Raw genomic sequence first — 23,629 nt, 5'->3', positions numbered from 1 at the left:
TCTAAATATGTAAGAAGAAAGACATTTAGACACGTTTTATGTACATAAATACCTAAAATAGCTTAGGCAATGACCATATTGTGGTATCCTCTTCATTATAGGAAGTGAGAGTTTTTGAGTTTTGACCCTGTCAATACTAAATATCAAAAACTAAAAAGAGAGTACATTCCCGTATATCACACATATATAATCCCTTCAATGTATATTAAAATAATTAAAAAATCATATATGGAAACTAGAAGTGATAGATAACATATGACTGATATTATTTACCAGCACTTAATCATATACCATAATGAAATAAAATAAATTTAAATAATGTTCCTGATTAATTTTTTAAAGAACTATTTCAGAGTTTCTTGTTGATATAACTTGGGTAATAATGAGCATTAACCATGATAGTTCTGCACTACATATAATTAAGTAGTTAGGCATTGCATAATGTGATAATTATATTTTAAAATAAAATATTCTCACTTCTTAACTTTTAATTATACTTTTACGTAGATCTATTAATTTTTAAAATAAACTATTTATCCTAAAAGTATAAATAGTGTTAACAACTAAATGTAAAATATCAAAATTACCTTTCTTTCTTTCTTTCTTTCTACCACTTTTTCACTATTTTTTTAGGCCCTCGACAGCCCTCCCGATCGGCCACCCCTACACACCCCACCCCTGTGGTCGCTAGAGGAGCCGAAGCAAGGATCTAGGGAATGTACTCTCTCTTTAGTTTTTGATATTTAGTATTGACAGGGTCAAAACTCAAGGGAGTGCTTAGCGAAGGAAAAAATTATATTTTATATAATGTAGTAATTTTTTAAATTAATAAAAAATAAAATTATTTTTTTAATATTGTCACATCATTAATCTAACAAAAATATTAACAATGGATTAACAGCTAAATTTATGTATTTAGTGAAAAATATTCTTTTGAAATGAACTATTCATTTTGAAAACTAATGAACTTACGTAAAATTATTACTAAAAGTCAAGAAATTGAAAATATTTTATTCTATATTTTATTATTTTTATTTTGAAGACAATGGCTAATAACTTCTTATAAATTACCTATTTATAATAGTAGATGGTTATTACTTATTAGTACGTTTCCCCCCTCCCGTCCCTACAAATACCCACAGCCCCACGCTGCCTTAATTTTTCTTTTTCTTCTCCGTTTTTGTACAAAATAAATAAATTAATAATATTTTTTATTTATTATTAACTTTAGAGAGAAAGATTTAAGCAAAGGCTTTTCATTTTAAAAATTAAATAAATAAAAGGACATGTGAAGTAAGCTCAAATTTGAAGTTTAGGCAATCTAAGCGACATTTAAATGGTGAGGTCAAGACTTAATGAGAGTTAAAGCAGCTAAATTTAGGGCCCTAATTATTTAATTTAACTAATTGAACTATATGACTTCCGTCAATGAAGAGTGAAGTTGTTAATTATTTCAGAAGTAGCAGATAATAAAGATCAGTATAGGTGTAAATGCAGAAACTAGAGTCGCCCAACCTATAGCACAATTAATGAATTGACTAGACCAGCTTCTAAACTGCCAGGCCTAGTATTAATTGGATTGCCTCAATAGTTACAACTTAAAGATTTTCAATTTCATATTCTATCACTAAAATAAATATGAGACTACAAAATATATATATGAAAGGGTATTTTTTAAAAAATAGTCCAATTTTTTTTATATATTTGGGGGAGGGGGATTCAAATCTTACTCTTTAAGTCAAGAGATTGTATACCAACCAATGAACCAAATGTTTGGATGCAGTCCAAAACTTAATTAATGAACCTATAAAAAAAAAGTATAACGTTTTAAAAAATTCTTAAATTATTTAAAAAAATTTAAATAATTTTTTATTTTTTATTATGTTTAATCCAATATCTATATTTTTAAAATATGAGTTAAATAAATCATTTATGATTAACGATTGATTAATTGTTATTAGTCAAAATACCGTTTGTTATTTTATGTCCACATGATGTTAATGTGACATTTATATGACGTTGATGTAGATAATGAATAATTTCACGTAACCATCTCATTATGTCATATCATCATTTCTTATGACATGTCAATATATTATGTTAATATTACGTAGCATAAAACAACAAATAATGATAGTCAACTATTAATTATAAAGATCTATTTGACTTAAAAAAATATAAGAATTTAATTAAATATATTATAATAATAATTTTTTTATGGAAAAAAAAAGTAAGAAATGGAGGTAAAGGTTTCACATGTGAAGCTCTTACTATATACATATATCAATTCATAAAGAAAGAAAGAATTAATGTAAGTTGATGGCGTGTAACCTAAGGCAAAAATTAATGAAAATAATAAACCTTTATATTCTTTTCAAACCAAACACTTCACTCACAATGAAAGAATTGAGAGAAAATTGTAAGAAATAATCTTTTTTTTTAATAATTGGAGAAAAGAGGATTTGAACCTTACTCTTTAGGTAAAGGGTTCATGCACTAACCAATAAAACAAATGCTTAGGTGCTTGTGCGGAATAACCTTTTTGATAGGGTGATTTCAAAAATAACCATCATAATAAATTTAACTATTTTTAGTCAAAGTTAGTCATCAAATGATAAAAATGCCCTTAAAACAATTTCAAACAAATTTAATGCTATCAATTTTTCTCTCTCGCCATTCGTCTGTTGTACTTCCCATTTTACTGTGCTCTTTATTTTTCTCTCTCATCATTCAGCTCTTCTTAATTTTACCATCATTACTATCTCTTTCTATCTCTTGTCATCTTACCAAATCGTCCTTGATTTACAAACCAAAAAGTATAACATGGAACGTAATAATATATTTTGGATTTATTAGTTTATATTCACAAAACCCTCAATCGTCGATCTGCAAACCAAAAAGTATGGCATAGTGAGTAACAACAGGTTCTTAAGTTTATTGGTGTTGAGTTTTTCCGTAATCCAAGTCTGATAGAACATGCCTTAGCATGTAACAAAATAATTCATACCTTGGTGTGTAACATTAATGGGAAGAAGAAAACTTTGGCGTGTAACATCTGGTACCGAAGCTTTGACCTTGGCGTGTAACATCTTCTGCTTTGGCTTTGGTGCGTGTAACATCTGATGCTGAAGCTTTCACCTTGGCGTATAACATTTGGCACTGAAGCTTTGACCTTAGCATGTAATATTTGCTACTGAAGTTTTAGTGCGTAATATCTTCTGCTTTGACTTTGGAGTGTAACATCTGATGATATTAGCCTTAGAATGTAACATTTGGTGCTGAAACTTTGACCTTAACATGTAACATTTGTTCCTGAAGTTTTGGTGTGTAACATCTGCTTAGACTTACAGTGTCATTTATTTTTCTTTTTTGTTATTAAATATGACGTATAACTTACTCCTTTGTATTTTACTACAACATAAACACTTAGAATTAAAACGTGTAACAACTTTTTTTTCAACTGTAATAATTTTTTTAAAACATAACATGTCATAACAACATTTTTTAAATATAACGTATAACTTGTTCTCTATCTTGTATTTCAATAGGACATAAACTCTTGGAGTTAAACACTTTCACGATAAAAATAAAAGTTTAAAATCAAAAAGAAATTTGACATGAAAATGAATATATATTGAAAAATTATTTAATAGATGAAATGGATTTGGACAAAAAGATATTATCTAAAATCCTCTAATTTAGATAATTAGGTTTTTGGTCATTTTATTTATTTTTTTAGTAAAAAAAATAAGATATATTGGTATTATAAAAAAAAAAAGAAATCGAATCCATCGAAGTAAAATTAAAAATTAGTAGATTGAAACTTAATTTTGTTAATGTTAATACACTTTTCAAGACTCCTTACAAACAAAGTACAACTTGCCCATGATATGGGGAATGGCAACAAAAGCAATGAAACCAATGCTCATGACAAACACGACATTTGGGGAGATCTTAAGCCCTCGTCCATCATCTGTGTAAAACTGAAGCATAGTCCCCACAACCACTCCGAAGGTTGCACAGCTTGTCGTTCTTCTCCTCCTCATGCTTGCAATTGTGGCTGCACTTTCTCTTGGTGGAACTATTTTAATTGTCATTTCTGAGTCGACTTAAATTTCATATCGTGTAATTTAAATATAAAAAGATTTTATTAATGATAATTTTATCTAAATTTTTTTTTTAAATTAAAAATAAATAAAATAAAAAAGAATTATTTTTAAAAATAGCTTATTTTTTAAGAGTAAAAAAAATCATCCCAATTAAAAAAATAATTATTTTTGAAAATAACTTATTTTTTGAAGATAAAAATAATGATACCAAGAATCTATATATTTAACCCCCCACTTCAGCTCCCAGTCAAGTACAACAGTATGTGGTCAACTCAAATCAAAATTTGGTTGTTGGAGACTTTGAAAGTTGAAACCAAATCAATATGAAATCCGGATCAGGAACAGTAAAGGAGCCAAAGGCCCATGAAACAAAAGCATTGATTTTGGAATTAGTTGGAATGTTGGATGGCCGATAAGAGTCACCTTCATGTCTTCCTATACAAGAGTGGAAAAAAAGGCTTTTTTTATGATTTAATTTAATAATTATTACATAATTTTTAATTTAATTAATAGAGTTTCAACCTCTCTTTTTCTCATTTTATGGTCTTTCTTCCAAATGGAGTTGACTTGAAATAAAGACAATCGTGTAGAATTTGATTTCAATTCAGCCCAATTTAAGACTCGCCATCACCTTACACCCACACCCATATCAAAAGTCTATTCTTTAATTTTTATTTTTTATTTTTTGAATTTGGAGGAGGAGGAGAATTCAAACTTTACATTTTAAGCACATGATCATGTATTAACCAATTAGTTAAATGCTCAAGTGTAATCTACTCTTTAAAGTTCAATACATTTTATTAATTGATTTTGTTTTCGTTTTTACTACTTTTCATTTTTCCCTTTTGGTTATATAAACAAATTATAACATGTTTGGTGCTATTGCCTGTCTATTCCCATGTTTTTATTTTACCCTTGTTTGGTAAGCAATTGTCAAAAAGAATAGCTATACTTTAATATTAGTTATTCCTTAAAAATGGTTAAAACTCAAGCTTAACTAAACCCCAGCTGCCCATGGTATTTGCTATATCATGGATGGGGAATAACTTTCAAAATTGATAAGACTAAAATACTCTTTTTAACTATGAAATATTACAACCCTAAACATATAAATACTTCTTTTTTTTCTCATTTTCCCAAAAAGAACTTAATTGTATGAACAGAAAACTCAACATTGCTATTACAAGAATTGCAAATCCAAACAGGCACCCTAATATTCTTACAGAATTTATAGCCGAACAATTAAAAAATAGAGTTTCATTTCGAAAGGCAATGAAAAAGATTATTGAATTAACTAAGCAAGCGGATACAAAAGGAATTCAAATACAAATTGCCAAGCGCATCGACGAAAAAGAAATCGCACTGGTTGAATGGATCTGAGAAGGTAAGGTTCCTCTACAAACCATTGGAGCGAAAATTGATTATTGCTCCTATAGAGTTTGAACTATCTATGGGGTATTAGGAATCAAAATTTGGATATTTATAGATGAATAATAAGAATAAGACTCTATTTGTCTTTACGTTCTATTCTGCGATAGAACAAAAAATGACAAATTCTTTCATTTTTTTTATTAAACATAAAATTCTTTTTCTCTCTCTTCTCACATTCTTGCCTCTATCATTCTCTCTCTAACTTGCATTCATCATTGGAGATGACTATGGTAGCGACAGATGGTGGTCGCGACAACAGTTTCACGACCAAATATGGTTGAAAAGTTTTAATTTAGTACTTTTCGGCAAAATTCAACTGAGGAGTCACTGGATTTGAGATCCGCGGCCTGATCTGGCCACGGAAAGCACTTGATCTGTTGTTTCTCGTCCATATCCCCACAGCTAGATCCTGTTGCAAGAAACACCGATTTGGCATCCTAGTGGCCACATTTGACCACATCTTGCTCCAAAATCGATGTTTCCTTACATCGACCACATTTTCGGTGGCTGACCATGGAGCAGAAGAAAGGAAAAAGGGAAAAAATTAAAATAAAAAAGTTAAAAATTTATTTATAATTTATAAAAAATTAATATTTAAAAATATTAATGTTTATATTATTAAATTATTAATATATTAAATTTTAATTAAAGCATAAATAAAAAATAAAAATGCAAATAGAGAAAAATATAAAAAATTATACTAATATTTTAATAATAAACTATTAAATTTTAAATTTTTAAAATTTTAAAGAAAATAAAAATTAAATAATTAAAAAAGAAAAAAATTGTTTATATTTGTCTTTTGGTATAAAATTTACTAAATTATATAAAGCGAATTTTTATTGTTTTAACAAAATAACTATTATTATAATAAAAAGTTTTAGTTTTTAATTACATATTATAAAATTAATATTTTAAATTTGGAAATTAATTAAAATTATTAATATTTTAATCATAATAATAGAAAATAATAAATAAAATATTAGTATTTAATATATTAATGATTAAATTATAATAAAATATTAATATTTAAACTGTTAATTTTTAATAGTTTAATTAAATTATAATTATTAATATTTAAAAAATAAAATAAAAATAAATAATCATATATATAATAAAGAGTTTTTTTTATTTTTTAATTTTTTAATTTTTTCTTTTTTCAAAGTTATTATTACTAATTAAATATTATAATAAGTGATAATAATTATTTCTATTATATTCTACTCGTTATACTAAATTATGTAATAATTATTTTATTTTATTTCTACCGCATTCTATTCTTACGTAATAATTATTCTATTTTATTTCTATCTACTTCATGAACAAGTAACTTTAGTATGTCAGCTGTTACATGGATCAAGATTCCCTCGACATTGACCTCTCAAAATGAAATATATACCATTTTGATAATATTACATATTGTTGCTTTGTTTGGATTCATTTTGTTTTCCTTTCTATGGGCCAACAGCCAGTCTCATAGCAGGCAGGGTTTCAAATTCTTGGGCCACATGGGCCCAGCACATTAGGCTCCATGACATTGACAATCTCATCGTGTAGCAATATTATCAGATGAACAACCGTTTACACATGTTTGTCTGACCCCAAGAATGGGGGAGATGAAATTCTGATCAATCAGTGCTCTTCACGTTAAGTCTAACTTGCATCCGCAGACAAGCTCATTGATTCTTTGGTGCTGCTTTTACAGCTGGTTCCAAGCCCAGGGGAGAAATAACTAAATTGTTCATAAGGCACTCACACAACATATAATTTATTTTTACTACCAAAATGTAGAAAGTATTATAAATTTTCTCAAGGAAAATTGGTAGTTATGTAACACTTCATATCTTTCCTTCAACTTATGGTAGTTACATGATTGTACCGAATAGTTATAGGAGTTCTTGGTGGGGGAGCTGCCCCCATTGCCAATCCCGTCTCTCTACAACCCATGGTGGACATGACAAAGAATGTGCTGTCTGTCAGCCGTATGGCCAAGATAGCAGACAGCCGCAACGGCAAAGTCTTTGTTGACCTGATCAATCTCCAATCCAACGTGATAACGCAATATATCCATCTGTTGTCTCTGAAGAGACTTTGATGCACGACTTGGGTACAAGCTGCCTCGTTAAAAAACCATGGTGGCATTGACAAGAGGCAAAGTCGAGGCGTGAAAAAACACCGAAAACAGAAGAATAATTTTGATATGTACAATGCTTTACAAAATCAAGTGCTTGGTTTAATATCTCTGCTTCGCATGTAGGTTAAAAATTGAGTTGGTAATTCTGCTAGAAGTGCTTGAACAATAGAAATCTCTCCGCCTGCAAGTGAACAACAATGTTATATTCTTGACAAGAAAATGTTTCCAAAGCATGTTTAATCAGTGTTCACGTTGTACCTTTCGACTGACTAGATGACTTACTCTGTACATCTCTAAATGGAACAAATTGAACAATATCCCGTGAGGCAACACGTCCGGTTGAGCTTTCAAGTCTTTCTCCCTTATCTGCATCTAAAATCTGTAAAAGAGATTTGGTTACATAATAAACCGATTGAATCTTCTAGTCAAGTACCGCCAACAAAAGGATTAGTACCCAGACTTATCAAGAGATCACTCTCCCTCAAATGGATATAGAAGGGGATAAGTAATATCTACCTCCATTTCTTTGAAGTCAGCTCCTCCAACTCCAACAATGAGGATAGACAATGGGAGATCAGATGCTTTTACTAGGGCATCTTTGGTTTCTTGGAGATCAGTTACTACTCCATCCTAGAGCAAAATTAACAAGTATCAGAAGCAGTGCAAAGATTAGCAACCCTTTTCTAGTAAGAATATAGAAGACCTATTGTTATGAGAAAGAAAGAGAAAAAAAAAAAAGGTTAAAAATTCAGCTACATTAGTACGATAAATGTCCTTCAAAAAGAGAAATCCATAAAAGAACAATAAAAGGGTGTGAATGCTGGCTATGAATGCCAATTACATACATCTTCAGGAATGTTTATATAAACTTCAGCTGGCTGCTAGGAAAAACCATCTCTTTATTTATTCTTTTTTACTATATCTTACCGTGATTATCAACAAAACAAAGTATTTTCGAGCATCATTGGCAAGAGATTGGCTGGCAATTAGTGCAGCTTTGTTAATCACATGTCCAAACAGTGTTGGCCCTGCAAGAGAAACATTAAAAAGGGCACTGGTATAGGCCATCATAATTCCTCGGATTCCTTCAACCTGAGAGACAATGATATTTGGTTAATATCATGGCACAGAGAGTAAGAGATTATAGCATACAAGAAATTGAAAGTAAATTTATGCTAGAAACTACTCACCTCACAGTAGTTACTGCTTCCATTCAAGTTGAAACAATGAGAAACTGGACCATCAATGGGCCGTGCTCCAAATCCCCAGGCAGGAAAGCGCTTGTCTGCATCATAAAACTGCAATACCTCCCCAACCTCATAGATTGCCTGGGGAAAAAGAAGCATAACATTTTCTTGGGTACCAAAAAGAAAAGGAAAAAAAAATTATTGAAGAGATCCATTTCATACTTTCTGGTACGCATTCAGCCGTCCTGATGGATCGATATAATGCAAGGAATCAGGGAGGCGGGGATTTCCATTTGAAGCTGATAGACCAGAAGTAAGAATTAAGATGTAAGAATATGAAAAACCACCTAAGACCTATGTTTGTGCAGCAAGTTTTGAGTGATTCATCTTACACAACTTGTTAAACTAGCTAGTGGGAAAAGGAAACAAAAAGAAACAAGAAAGGACAATAGCAGTAATGATCTTTGTATTCTTAAAATTTGCTTGTTTAATTCACTACACTATATTTAATCCAAGAAAGTCCCTGTAGTCCAGATTTTATGGTCATACTCCCTCAATTAACTTCATTGATGATGTCACATGTTTTCTCGTTAAACTTAAAAAGCAAACACTGAAAAAGAGACATGGCTAATATTTGATACAAAGGACTGCAAGTGGCCAAATTTTAGTGCAGCCTATATGTAACAACAAGTACTTAAGGTAAATGAAGGATTTAGACCTCACTGTAATTTGGCCAGTGGAACTCCTACATATCAAATATTTGCCATAACATATTTCAATCTCATATAAACTTAAACAGCAAAACATGCCATATTATCACCAGAGTTAACCGTGAGATGAATTTAAAATTTGAATATAAACTTAGGCGTTGAGGGACTGATCAGAAATATAGGGAGCATAGAGACTGTTCATGATGATGATAATGATTCTACAAGGATCTAATTAAACAATTGCTAAAAATACATAGATCACTAGTGTCACTATCCCCATCAAGAATGATGCTGACAATACAAGAATTTAAATGAACAATTTCTAAAATACAAAGCACACGTGGGTCACTTTTCCAACTGAGCATAAAACAAAAACTTAGATAAGGACTACACAAAGACACGATGAAAAAGCCAGAACTAAAGATCTTTTGAAATATTCAACATAAAGATGATAAAACTCTCCATATTGCAAGATGCTGTGAAATGCAAAGCGAGAGTGTCCAAGTGCATGGCATGCTTGTAAGTATCCATTGCAGATTATCAAAAATGTTAACGTGCCCATTGATGACTAAAAGGTTAGAGCACAATTATGCCTTTGTGCCTCAAGGCAGAATTGATCTTTTAGCATAAAAAATTGACATATTAATAGATGGGCATAACTCAAATGCAGATAAAAAGGAAGACCAAGACAAATAAAAATAAATCCATACATGGCATGACTGACAACCAGACTTGATTATTTGATCTCCTAAAAGTTTTTAGAAAGAAAAACACCATGTCTATAGGAAAAATTCTGTCTATTGTAACATTAGCCCAAGTAAACTGGAAAGTACCAGTGAAATCAATAGCCACCATGAAGTTCAGTTCAAAACCCGCAGCCAGGTAATCCAGGAAGGTATGTTGGACAGTCTCAGAGAATTGGTCCACAAAAAGCTTGCTTTTTAATACCTGCATCAAACTTAGCAAATTAGTAAAATAAAGCTAAGCACAAAAAAATTTCATTATGCAATAATTGCAGTTCATATAGTGTAACCTTGTTTTGGAAATCATGCCCAACTGGAGTTGGCAAAAATAAGCTTTCCCCTTCCCTTCCAGAATGAAGCTTCTCCAAATCTGCTAGTGACTTCTGGACTTTTCTGATAAAACCAAAAAAGAAAAAAGAAGCCACATTGGCAAATGTCCGAAGGAAAAGGAAAATAAGAAAATAAGATCTACAATTACCCAATTAGATCATGCTTGCCATTGCTGTTGAAGTTAAAGCACTCTATCACTAACGGACTATCCTGCAAGTTTATATAGAAATGTAAATTCAGAACACAAGCTAGAAATAAAGATGGAAAATGCTCAGCATCAATGAAGAAAACATCTGCTCATCTTAAGCAGACACCTGCATGTTTAAATAGCTAAATGTAATTCACAGACGGCACAGTATTAAAGCACTCTGACTTTTGAGCAAGATCAGGATTCTAACAGGAAGGATGAACAAACTGACGGAAAGGAAAATAAGTGTTTTGCTATATGGCCTGACTGGCCAGTATTAGACCAAATATTGCACTGCCATGTAATGAATTAAAGAAATAGTAGATCTTGTTAAAAGGCAGAAACAAAACTTGACATACCTTGCTTCCAACTTGTTGAATATTCAGAAATATTGGCTTCCATGTTGGGTTGAGATCATTCTTTAAGACTTCAGTTTTACATACAGGAATAGAAATCCCACTCTCTACAAGTTTTGATATTACCAAAAATGGGTCCTGCAATATAAGTCCACATATGCACCATAAGATAACTAATATTCCTTAAAAAAAATAACAAAAAGTAAGAGTGCTTGAATTCAGTAGTGCATACACTTTTTGAGAAGAGATCCTTAGATTCCAAATCTGAACACCTTAACACCATCTCTGATGTAGTCTTTGAGCTAAAGCATTCCTCCGCATGCACAGTAAGCTTTCCTCGGTGTTGGGAATGGGTTGCTGTGACAGATTCCTCTCTACGAACAAGATCAAAGGTCAATGACCTGTTTGGTTTAGTCACAATCTGCAAGACACAAACAAGTATTTGATGAGTAACTATATCAACAGTTGTAATTTAACTCAATGAAGTAGAGCAAAACTGCAGGTGAAGACCCCAGATTTTATTTCAAATTTAAGGGTTTTCAACTAAACTAAGGCATTCCAGTTCAGTTACATACTAGTACATCTTTGCATCCAAATACCCTGGTTAACAGGGGCATTCAGAAGGAAATAAATAACTACGAAGATACTCATGCCATACCTCTGACAATGCACAACAAGCCTCACCAAGAGATTGCTGCTCCTCCAGCTTAAGCATCTGTCCAGAAGTGAAAGCAACTACTGAAAAATTCATTTTTGATGCTCTATTATGAAAGTGATGTGAGGAGAAATTGTTGTACATCTTGTTCGATAAAAAAGTCAAATCATATTTGTAATATCCAAATCAAAGGACATGTGAAAAGCATGGTAATAAACTATGAATTCAGTGCGAACAAATCCAAAACAACTAAACAAAGATAAACACAATATATAACAAACACATTATACATGTTTCCTCCAATTTTGTCAGTGTGTAAACTAAACTACTTAAAAAGGAGGCGAGGTAAGGAGGAGGAACAAGAAAGGGCAGCATTACTCAAATATACCTTTACATCCACATTGTGAAACTGGGTGTCAACATCAAAGACATGAAATCTGTGATCAAGTATAACCCAACAAATTAAATTACAGTGAAACAAATCAAACCATCATTTTTCTGACAAGCAAAAAAAAAAAAAAACCATTTGAAGAATAGCACTTACAGGAAGGTTTGGACAACCTCAAAATGATAAGTAATTGTATACTTTGTGATCCATGTAGGATTCAAGGAATTGAGAACTACTTCAGTACGAAATACTTCTGTAATTGCTCCATCTCTTTCTTTAATATAAACCACCACCATCGGATCACTCTAAAGCAAACAAAACTTATGAGATTATCAGGCTAAGTTTTCTGCAACAAAAGTACGATTCCCATGACTAAAGAATAAAGCATGGCAGTAAAGTACATAAATGTTATTAGTTGATACAAAAATTTCAACTGAAAATGTTGTACAAGCCAACTGAGCATTCAAACTAAACCTAAGGAGATGCTTAATTTTCATTTACTATAAATTTGCTGATCTGTCCTTATCTCTAAATTAGTTTTGTAATATTATGTTATGAACTAAAGATACAATCAAGATGATAGGATTAACCCTAAAATTAGTGACATGCTTCTTGGATTCATTAAGCTCATATTCTTAGGTTGTTTTAGGAGCCTTTGCTTGATCAGGTCAGACATGGGTTCAGTAAAGGAGTTCTTTAAGTACTTTGCATTCTGTGAGTGCCTCACATATGTCATCCTTGAGGCATGGCATGATTGGAACTCTGTTGTCACACTACTATTCTTAACAGTTACTCACCCTAAAACACACCATACCCTTCTTCTCCACAAGATGATCCAAGTATCATTTTAATAACAAAGACTTTCTCCATACAGAGGTTCTCATCTTCAACTCCCTAATTCCTAATTCCACTTATTCAAAGGCATCATCATGTCACCCCACACCAGAAAGAACCTCCACATTCTAGTACCAGCAACCAACAAATGCAACCATATGTTGCCCCTGAAGCTTATAACTTTCTATAAGTACGATGTATCAAAGAATCATCATAATCGCTTTCCTGAATTGTTCACAATAATTTTAATTTCAACAACAAAGGTCAAATATAGTACTGCAAAAATATGGTACTGAAATTCATAATTACGTTATTGCTAGTAGAGCAACTAAGCTAGGGTTGATTCTTGCAGTACATATAAGAAAATACCTTGGAGAAAATATCCCGGTTTCGCAAATTTGACGCAGAAAACGATAACTGCATACCATTGTTTTGGTTAGAAGAGTCAATATAATAGCAGAGTTTGCAAAAAAAAAAAGAAAAACACACAAAATAGCAAGTTTCACAAACTTGTAAGAAAACGAAACAGAAACCAGTATATCTAGTCAACAATGATCAAAATCAAAGACTTCAAATCTAAATACTAATAAACCTAGAAATTACTAGTTTCTCAATTTGAAAATTATTATCAAATTAAGTCGTAAAAAGTGTTAAAATCAATTAGGTAATCAATCTACTCGGTTACAAAGTGAATTCCACCGTTCATTATAAGCCAAAACTTAGTCATTATCACTAAAGTAACTGAAGAGGGAAAAAAGTTTGGTAGGAAAAAAACCTCGATCTGAGAGAAGAGGCCATGGATGCCACGAGACTTGAAGAACATGTCCACAGCGTCGTTTTGGTTGCCAGTGACAGCGGAGGCGGCGGTGCCACCCACAGCCGCCATCCCGCCGCCGACGTCCGAGCAGCAATTTCCCATCTCTAAAGTCTATACTCGCGGACTCTGTTTTCTCAACTCAATAAACAATATATATGCATGAGAACCCAAAAAGGATAAAGAAAAAATAAAAGGGTATTTCAAAAGCGAAGTATAGAGGGGGAAGAGACAGAGAGACGGAGCTTTTGTTATTTTGAAAAAAATGGAAAATAGAAAATGTAGGGACTAAATTTTATAGTGAAGCCTTCCAGTTTCCTCGACAACGTTAGGAAATGGCCCACTTTCTGTCGTCTGTCCGTTTTCCAAATATGAAATCAGCAACCAAAAACGCGTTGCTGAAAGCGCGTTTTGGTTCGTTCTACATATAAAGCAATGGAGCGATCTATAGAAGGAAAAAGAAGAGTTGGGTAAGAAGAGAAGAGTCGAGAAGAGAATTAGCGGCAACTTCAGATGAAATTCAACAACTCAATACATAGCTGAAAGCCCTTTCCATGTTTCAAGTGTTTTTGGGGCAGGTGAGGTTTCTTTTTCAGCAATACGAAGACAAAAAAAGGCGTTGGAATCACTACCAGCCAAAATGTGTCAAAAGTTCCTTAACCTTGTTCTCAAGAAAAGGACCCCTTAATTTCCTCAAAAATTTCAAATAATATTCTTCTCTTACCAAGGAGAGCGAATTTATTAACATTAAAACTAAAATGCCTCCAACGGAAGGCAGGGTTCATTCCTGTGTAAAAAGAAGTGGGGTCCGATTTAGAAACAAATCAAATTCACTTTGGTGAGATGAACGCAAGACATGATGATATGTAAAGTTTAAAATAATGTGTTTAGTGGACCCTACGTTTCCTGTGCAAAAAAGAAAATAGATTTATGAACATGATATTGCAGGTTTGAATAGATTAATCCTATTCCCCCTAATAAGAAATGGTGGTGGAATCTGTAATGTATTTTGGGGACATTGCTAATGCCATGATTGGCAACTAATTAGGGTGTTTAAGGACTCACATTTGCGCCAAAAGTTGTCAGCTGCGCCCATGTTGCAAATCTCTGGCTCTCGCTCTGATCAGATGCCATTCATATTTTAATTAAAATACCCTGCGATCCCGCAGTTATTAATTAGCAAAGCCACATATCTTACCGTTATTACCATGCACTTTGTATTTTTCGAACCTTTTCAATGCACGCTACGTACAGATGGGATTGGGAGTTTAACGATTTTCCCTTTTTTGCGAATTAAAATAAATTTTAAAAACCAACATGAAATTAACATTATTTGTACGAGATTCCTAATATGATTTTTAAGTCGGATCTAAGATACTATTACATTATTAATTATTTTTATTTTAATATATTTTTTAAATATTTTAAATACATTTAATCTAAATAAATTTAATAAATAAGAACGAACGAATCCACCTTTAAATTTTAAAATTAAACCAAAACCAACTCAATCTATAAAAACTCTGCATAATAGTTGACTTATAATTATATATTTTTTTTAAAAATCTTGAATAGATAAATAAACGAATTTTTCCAATCAAAGAGTTAAAATGAGATAATTGTTTTTAAATGAAAAAAATAAACTCAAAAGTGATATTTATATCTTTACATCTTGTGGTGTCATACGATACAAGTGTTAGGTGACTTCCTGGCGGAGAATCATTTTTGTCATAAGGACATGATAACCTAGAAAAGGAAGATGAAAAAACAAAAAACCCGCTTGAATTAAGTAGATGGTATAATTGAAGCCCGTGGAGTGAGAGCAAGCAATCGCAAAACTTAAATGTAGTTTTCTTCAAGTGAAAGTTAAGTTAATTAGGTTTAAAATTGATCCAGTACATAACTTTTTACCCAATTTAGGGATCAATTATCACTGGCTGCAACGTGGAAAAAGGAATTTGGGTCCCAAAGTTTTCACGAGCACTGGTAGTAAAATTTCAATCTGTGGAGAGAAAGAGAGGTACTCGAGTTTGCTTTTCCCTGAAGTCAATAAAATTATGCTACTACTAAACAACAGCAGAAAGGCAGGAACATCATTTATGGCAAACTAGCGAGAGAGAAAGCAAATGTCCACACCGCCCAGGGGCACAATTAGTCACCAGCCGGCGGCTTGTTCACTGCAAAACTCCTAAAAGCAAAGCATAATTAGTAGAACCCACACCCACGTAGTTGTAAAATGCCCACTTTTATTAGTGTTGAAAAGTGGGTATCAAATCTTCAATCAGAAGCATTGCTCATGCCTATGGGCACCAAAAGATTTTTTATTATGGCCCCACAATTACCTTTATATATAAATATATATACAGCACTATTTATCACAGTTTTGCCCCTTTTTTTTTCTTTTTTTGGGTTCCTGCAAGATATTTGGAATTCAATTAATCATTCAAGGAAAACTAGTTCAAAACAAGTTAGGTGGTTGGGAGACCATGCCTCAGATGCAAAGCCCTTGGATACTGTGAAAGAGAGACAGAGCAAGAAAACCCATCGGGGGTTCATGGTGCAGCACTTGGAATCCAAGAGCTGTCTGGCAAATCAGGAGCCTTTAGTAGTGGAAAGCACGTAGCAGTACATTTTTAAGCTAGAGGCATTGGGAGCCAATCCCAAAGAGATCACTTGATGTTCCTTTAAAAATGTCATGGAGTCAACGAGCACAAAAGGTCAAGAGGTCAACCACTAGAAGTATGACTTGTGGTGGGGAAGTGGAGTGGAAGTAAATGCAGACATGCAAATTGGCATCTACTTGCTACCTTTCAGCCAAGACACCAACGTTTGCTGCGAATAATCAAATATAATGTGAACTCTGATTTCATATGGTAGAAAATCCACTTTGAAATTGATGGCAATCAAATCTGGAATTTTAAAGAGATTGAGGTCCCGACAGCCCAAGGGCCAAAGATTTCACACTTCTGACAAGGACAATCTATATCAAGTTGGTGGGACTAGGTCAAAATCAACCAGCACTAGGTAGTCCAACATTCAGCTGCAATGATATTCGCATCAATTTCTGCCTACTAATGAGTAGTGAGACATGGTCAAGTAGTGACATGACCAATTAAATTAGTGACGAAGCTTCGCAGCAAAATAAGAAAGGACTGCTATGCTAATCAGCCAAGCTAATATTTTTCACATCAGAGTATAGCCTACTAATGAATAAGAAATGGTCAAGTACTGATATGGCCAGTTAAATTGGCGACGAAGCTTCACAGCAAGATCAGAAAGACTGCTGAATAAATCAGCGAAGCTAGTCAGCATTTTGCCACCTGAATCTATAGTTGTAATGCTCGCTACAGATCAGATCCCTCCACTTACCGTACTGTTAAACTTTTCATTTTTCCTTGTACATTAGCAATCAACCAAAAGTTTGCTTTAAGTTTAAGCTCAAAAGTTGTCCTTTATCTTGGATTTTGGGTATTTACTACAGATCATAATAAGTTGACAGGATGTCAAAATTCCTAACATTAATTCACACCTTGCAGAACAATTAAAGCCATGTTAAACAGTAATATACCTTGCAATTGAATAGTCACTCGAGGTGTCATCATCTCACTTTGTAAGTCAGTGATGAGTTGGAGCTGCCCCTGCAAAGGGATATAAGTAAGCAAGGGGGAAGAGTCCCATTTGCAGCTTCAGGTAATCCCACTGTCCGCATTTATGACAACTCTTATGGTGTTACATGAGGGGCTGCAGGTTATGGGTGGGAATTATAGTACTGGATATCGTATAACACTCCTCTGCTGAACACTTTCCCCCTCTCCCTGTGATGGTAATTTATGCTTATTCCCTGCACCAAGCTGTTGCTTATCTGCAATTGCACAAAACAAAAACCATTATTATCTTTTTCTTTTTAATTTAAAAAGAAAATGCAATATGCATTGCAAAAACTAAATAATATCTGAAGAGATAGAAAGCAGCTGGAAATGTGGATTCCTATCTTTGGATTTGGGTATAAGGTCACCCTGCTGTATATTTTTACTTTCAATGTTCTCATCAAGGGTACTCATACATACTTCTGAAGCATAGAAAAGTGCTTCTAAAAGCCACAATTTTCTGGCCCAAGTGAAAAAAAAAGAAAAAAGCCACAAACTTGTGTTTTAAGCAACCAAAACGGTTTCTCAGTAATAGTCACCAACCAAAAACAATTCTCTTCAGGTCCAAAGATTCAACTCCTAGATCCTAACTCATCCATGAAAAGGAAAAGGCACCTGTTATACTGGTCTGGCACAGGTTGGGTAGGGTTTCCAGCAACATAAGGCTGCTGAACTTCTGCTAAATATAATTGACCATTTGATGTCAGGAAAGCTTGTGTCACGGTAGTTGGATTGGAATGGCCCATGTTTGTAGTGGATCCAAAGTAATGCTGCTCCTGAAAGGGGGCACTCTGTAGAATATTCTGAGGCTCTGAAACTGGTTGAACATAACCGAGTTGCATCCCAGTTACATCTGGATCCACTGGAGCAAGTGAGACTTGAGGTTTCATCACTGGATGGACATGGCTCATATCCAGTAGTGGCCTGTAACAATTATATCGCTGAAAACCTATCTGCTGAACACGTTGAGACTCTAAGACCTGTGCACATGAATCCTTGAGAAAAGGTAGCCTTGATTGATTTTCCACAGCTTGATGTTGCATTGGCTGCAGAGAACCAAGTGCTGACACCGTCAAAGGACGAAATAAAGACAATAGACTCCTCACCTGCACCATAGTATAATGCTATTCAGTCAAAAAGGAGCATGATAAAAATGATTACAGGTGAAAGAAAAGGTTGCATAAATCCATCTCACCTGCTGCTTGTTGAGCTCTTGATTGAACTTGAAGCCCTTCTGGTAGTTATGTTCAATGGCATGTCTAAAAGAACTCTCATGCAAAGGTAAACAATCCTTATAGATCTTGAACCCCACCTGAAAAAACAATATGTACATTAGAAATGAAATAAAGAACTGGAAAATCATCTTAATAGAATGAAGTAGGGCCTTATACTCCAATCAATTAGAAAAACATGGTGAAGTAGGATGGAATCTCATTTATGCATGTAGGACTCCTGCTAGATAGACCTCGAACAATCTTAGAGACCATTTCATACAGGCAAAAGGGACTATTAAAGCTTCAAGTTGTTATATGGCTTTCCAATAACTATAAAGAGAATGCTACTGGTAAAAGAAGAGCAGCATATTAGCATTACAAGAAGAAAAATCTAAAGAGTAACACCTTGAGCAAGGTCTATTCTAATACCTATCAATAAGACCTGGCAATTTTGGAACATAACCTGTGAACGCGACATGAAGGTATGCAAGTTTGGGTTTCATATAATTGTGTCAACTCATTTATGACATGAATAATATTTGTATCTTATGCGAATTGACACACGTAACCTATCTATGGCACGTTTATACTTGTTTAATTTATTGTATTAACAGGTTAATCCACATTACTCAATATATCTAATCTGTTTAAACTCATTTATTAAATTATTAATATTTAAAATACATATTAGAACTTAAGTTTTAATAGGTTATCGTGTCTAAATGAGTTAACTGTGTCGTGTCTAAACAAGTTAATCATACATAAACATGTTAACCGTACTATGTCATGTAACCCATGTAATAAATGTGTTATGTTCGTGTCAAGGAATTTGACACAATTAATTAACCGTTTCGTGATTGTGTCAACCCCTTTATCCATTATACCTTTACACAACACGATTAAGACATGCTAACACAAATTGATAGCGCTGCTATCAATGGCTTGTTGACAAATTATATTCCTGTAAGTCATTAAATTAAGTCCTACAAGCCTATTTCTAATGCATCACGGGTGCAATGCCATGTTGGCTTCGTGCGAAAGTCTGTTTTCATTTCAAGAATTGGGATTATGGTTGTACCAAAACATAAAGATTTCAGATTATATTTGAAAAATATAAAGGCAATATAAGCATGTCATAGCCTCGTCCTCGAAGGTGTTCCTACATGGCAAACGGAAAGTAGAAACTAGCAAGAGAGTAAGACTTATAAGAACAGTGATCCCATGGCATGTCCGTCCAAACTTTATGGAGGCCAATTCAAGCAACAGCTATCCTGTTCCTTCATGTATGGAAGAACAAGCCAAGTTATGGGATAGGAAAAATCACAGGGGAACTGCATAATGCTACTAAAAATCCTTCCAAACAGTATCAAAGCATGGATTTTAAATAGCAACTATAAAGGTGGTCCAGGCTTGTGTATCCCATGCTTAGATCTTAAACGTACATACGTTTAAGTTAAAAGCATAAGATGACTTGCCTGGGCAGGGAACCTCCCATTGAAAGCAGTTTGCTCCAGGTTCATTGTTCCAACTGAGGTTGCCTCGTATATCCCATAGAGAAGCTTCAATTCAAAATCAAACAGAAAAAGCTTCATGCCTGGCTTAATTTTCTCAACAACCTCCATTTTTCCAACAGGAAGACCAAAAACGCGGTACTGGTAGCACTGCGGTTTTGTCCTTCCATTGCACATAAATATAAAGCCCGAAAGTTCTTCCTGGTCATGCTCTTCAATTTCTCTTTCCTGCAAGGCAGTATCATTGCAATGATCACCAAGTGCTTGTGCAGGTTCAGAAGAACAGGTAAGCACAGGAACAATAGCATGAGATGCTTGGCTCTTTTATACCATTTTGTTAGCATCTAGCAATCGCATGGGCTATTGTTCATTCATAAACTTCTTGCCTCTTCTCTATTCAGGGACAGGGCTGTCAAAATTGAAGAAACTAGTTCCTTTTAGTTGATGTCATCATTATAACAGTTATCAATAAACAACAGCATAAAAGTGGGACAAGGTGAAAATGATAACTTGAAGAAGATGGATAAACCTGTGAACTTAATAACACGAAAGGGATTAAAATAACGAAGCACAGAGCCTAAACTCACAATCCATTCAGAATAACTTTTCGAAACAGAAGACAAATTGCAAATATCTACAATCAATCTTTCTTTCAAAATTTCGTTCTATTCTTTAACTGAATCATACATATTCGGTTTCTACATACTAAGTTTACCCCATTCTTTTAGTGGAAATATTTCCAACACTCAATATCACATGACCGAAAAAAAAAACCCTTCTTAAAACTCATAAATTTACAGCTATCGGGTTTAGTTTGGTACCCCACTTTTAAATTCAAACATTCTACGTGCTATATTGTTAACTTTTGCCTCAAGTAAAACCAAAATGTAAGCTTAGAAGGCATGACGATCAACCCTAAAAATGACATAAAACCAAAATCCTCCTCCACAGCCAAAAGCCCATTCAATATCAGGAGAAAAAAAAAACTATGATTTTCTGAAGCAAGAAACTAACAAGAAAAACTCCCAGCAAAAAGGAAAAAGCTTCTGCGAAACCAAACACGATCAGAAACCAGCAAAGGATAAAGGACGAAAAATATCAATGAGTAAAAGGTAAATTACGCTCAAATACCTGCTGAGCTCTGAGATTTAGGTTTTCTTTATCCTTTTCTGGTGGCGTTTTGTTTGGTGTATCAAGTAAGGCCATGGAGCAAACAAGATAAACAAGAGCAAGCGAGAAGCAGCCCATGAAACGCAGGGAAGCCCTGGGCCTAAAGCTGCTGGCAGTGGTCTCCGCTTTTTTGCCACGTGTACCTCAAAATATTTGGAGGGTCCCTACTTTTTCCTCTCTAGTGCCACGCCAGTTTATGCGGGTCTAGACTTTCTATTTTACTATATTTTATTTTTGTATTGTTCTTCTGGACTTCCATTCCAAGTCTCAAAATTGATTTCTCATATCCTAACAGGAAATGAAAATGGTTGGGATTATACTATAAACCATAAAACAAGCAAGCAAGACTAAACAACTCTTACGCCATTCCCCATTAATCTTCAAAAAATTCTCCCTTCATTTGATTTGCTTTTGGAAGAAGGAATAGTAATTCTTTTAAATCCTTGTAAAATCTTAAAATAGTCATTATCATCTCTCCATCGTATTAACTATTTCGCATTCAATAAGAATAGAGTACAAAACATTTTGGACTAAAATATATTTACTTGCTTTCAAAATTTACAAATTTAAATTTATAAAATTAATATTTTAAATTAAAAATATTAATATTTTAATATTTTGATCATAATAATGTTAAATTATAAAGAAAATATTAATGTTTAAATTATTAAATAAAAAATACAAATAGAGAAAAAATAAAAATTATGATTCACTAATCATAATGAACTTGTTTTTCCCACCATCTGAGACCATGAAACAAAAGAATAGAAAAATACAAACCATGACCAATAACAACAACAAAAGAAACAAAGATGGAATAAGGCAGACTGAATAATAAAAGACAATTGCAATGTAAAAAAAAAAATTAATAACAACTAGAAATCCTATTATAGTTAAAATCTAAAGTCTTTAACACCCATTTTCAAAATAATGATTTTCTCAAAGACTCAAATCCAAGTCCAAATCATCATCAGAACAATCTACGTTGCCAGCATCCTTATCAACAAATAAATCAGTCACATCTTTGGCAAGTTGTTGGTTCACCACAGCAGGAGGAGCCAACATGATGCCATCAACAGAGTTTCGATTTTCCCTTCATTGATTTTCCTCTCTCTCTCATTAAGGTTTCTCCTTTGTTGGCTATGATATCTCCTTTGTTGGACAAGGAGAGTAGGGATTTCATTTTCCCCTGGCTGAACTTGCAATGGAATATGCAACCACCGTTGTGGACCAAGTGCAGAGCTTGGTCCGATCCTCACCCGGGCAGATAGAGGAACAACATCAAGGACATCATTTCTGGGTGCTTGGACTCGAGATTGTGAGGCTGTGCGACGCCTTAAAGCATAGTTTCTTGGAGGTGCCCGATGTTGAGCTAACAAATAATTTCTCAATTGGATGGCTGAAGGCATATTGAAATTTTGCACAAGGGGAATGAAAGGATAACTCCTCCCATCATAAGCTAACATGTGAGAAACATAGTGGTCTACGATAGCCTCAAGGCCATAGAGGACTTCATCACATAATACACATGATCATTGTATCATGTTTAAGGGAGTTGTTAAGTTTTGGTTGAAACCGCCGTTCCTAGAATTTGAACTAGAGGTAGGCATAACTAAAGAGAGATATGAAAACGAGAATAAGAGTCGATAGAAATTTGTAGAGAGGCTCCGAGACAAGGATGAAGAGAGTTAATCAGCATAATTTATAGTAAAATTTTTCTCCTTCATATAGGTTCATAAGACAATTAAGAGAAAATGTACATATATGGTAACATATATAACAGATTGTTGCATAATTTATAGTAAATTTTTCATCTCTCACATAAGTTCATAAGACAATTAAAGAAGAATATGCATATATGGTAATGTATACAGTAGATTTTCATATAATTTATGATAGATTTTTTTTCCTCACATAAATTCATAAGACGATTAAGGAAAATTTACATACATGATAACATATATAGCTTTAGTGTGTAAATGTCTTCATCCAGTGAATATCAACCCACAAAGTGAACCATTTACAATAACAAAAACAAAAACAAAATTTATTTTTTTATAACAGTTTTTCATGCATGCTTTGATTTATATATATGGAATTAGTTTTTTTTCTTTTGGATAAGAAAAAAAAAGCAACAAAATAGAATAAAAATGGGAAGGAAGAAGTAGCATAACAAGTTAATTAATCCATAACATTGTTTATCTTCTTG

At 33.3% G+C, this 23,629-nt stretch overlaps 2 protein-coding genes across 6 annotated transcripts; both read right to left on the bottom strand.

Moving 5' to 3' along the window:
- On the bottom strand, positions 7,290 to 14,502 carry LOC18605207 (protein BONZAI 1). 2 transcript variants are annotated; one of them, XM_007038092.2, is made up of 16 exons: positions 13,840 to 14,500; positions 13,434 to 13,481; positions 12,387 to 12,535; positions 12,231 to 12,279; positions 11,846 to 11,902; positions 11,420 to 11,608; positions 11,191 to 11,325; positions 10,793 to 10,854; positions 10,605 to 10,707; positions 10,405 to 10,519; positions 9,084 to 9,160; positions 8,865 to 9,002; positions 8,602 to 8,766; positions 8,191 to 8,304; positions 7,957 to 8,053; positions 7,290 to 7,855 (listed from the first exon to the last, which is right to left on the bottom strand). In XM_007038092.2, exons 1-16 carry the CDS (start codon positions 13,981 to 13,983, stop codon positions 7,761 to 7,763), a joined length of 1,737 nt encoding a protein of 578 aa, XP_007038154.1. In that variant the 5' UTR covers positions 13,984 to 14,500; the 3' UTR covers positions 7,290 to 7,760. The 2 variants fall into 2 exon arrangements, with proteins under 2 accessions (XP_007038154.1, XP_007038153.1); XM_007038091.2 differs by having other exon boundaries at positions 7,293 to 7,855; positions 7,933 to 8,053; positions 13,840 to 14,502.
- LOC18605206 lies at positions 15,754 to 21,487 on the bottom strand. Of its 4 annotated transcripts, none has more exons than XR_001927098.1 (7): positions 21,382 to 21,487; positions 20,581 to 20,659; positions 20,215 to 20,478; positions 18,721 to 18,837; positions 18,141 to 18,631; positions 17,447 to 17,740; positions 15,754 to 16,066 (listed from the first exon to the last, which is right to left on the bottom strand). XR_001927098.1 is itself a non-coding variant. In XM_018117351.1 (6 exons), exons 2-6 carry the CDS (start codon positions 20,605 to 20,607, stop codon positions 17,737 to 17,739), a joined length of 903 nt encoding a protein of 300 aa, XP_017972840.1. In that variant the 5' UTR covers positions 20,608 to 20,659; positions 21,382 to 21,487; the 3' UTR covers positions 17,250 to 17,736. The 4 variants fall into 4 exon arrangements, 2 of the variants coding, with proteins under 2 accessions (XP_017972840.1, XP_017972841.1); XR_001927099.1 differs by lacking the exon at positions 15,754 to 16,066 and adding an exon at positions 16,368 to 16,710; XM_018117351.1 differs by lacking the exon at positions 15,754 to 16,066 and having other exon boundaries at positions 17,250 to 17,740.

Source organism: Theobroma cacao, chromosome 3 (genome assembly GCF_000208745.1).
Source record: "Theobroma cacao cultivar B97-61/B2 chromosome 3, Criollo_cocoa_genome_V2, whole genome shotgun sequence".
Taxonomy (NCBI): domain Eukaryota; kingdom Viridiplantae; phylum Streptophyta; class Magnoliopsida; order Malvales; family Malvaceae; genus Theobroma; species Theobroma cacao.
This window is presented reverse-complemented; position numbering and strand designations above follow the sequence as displayed.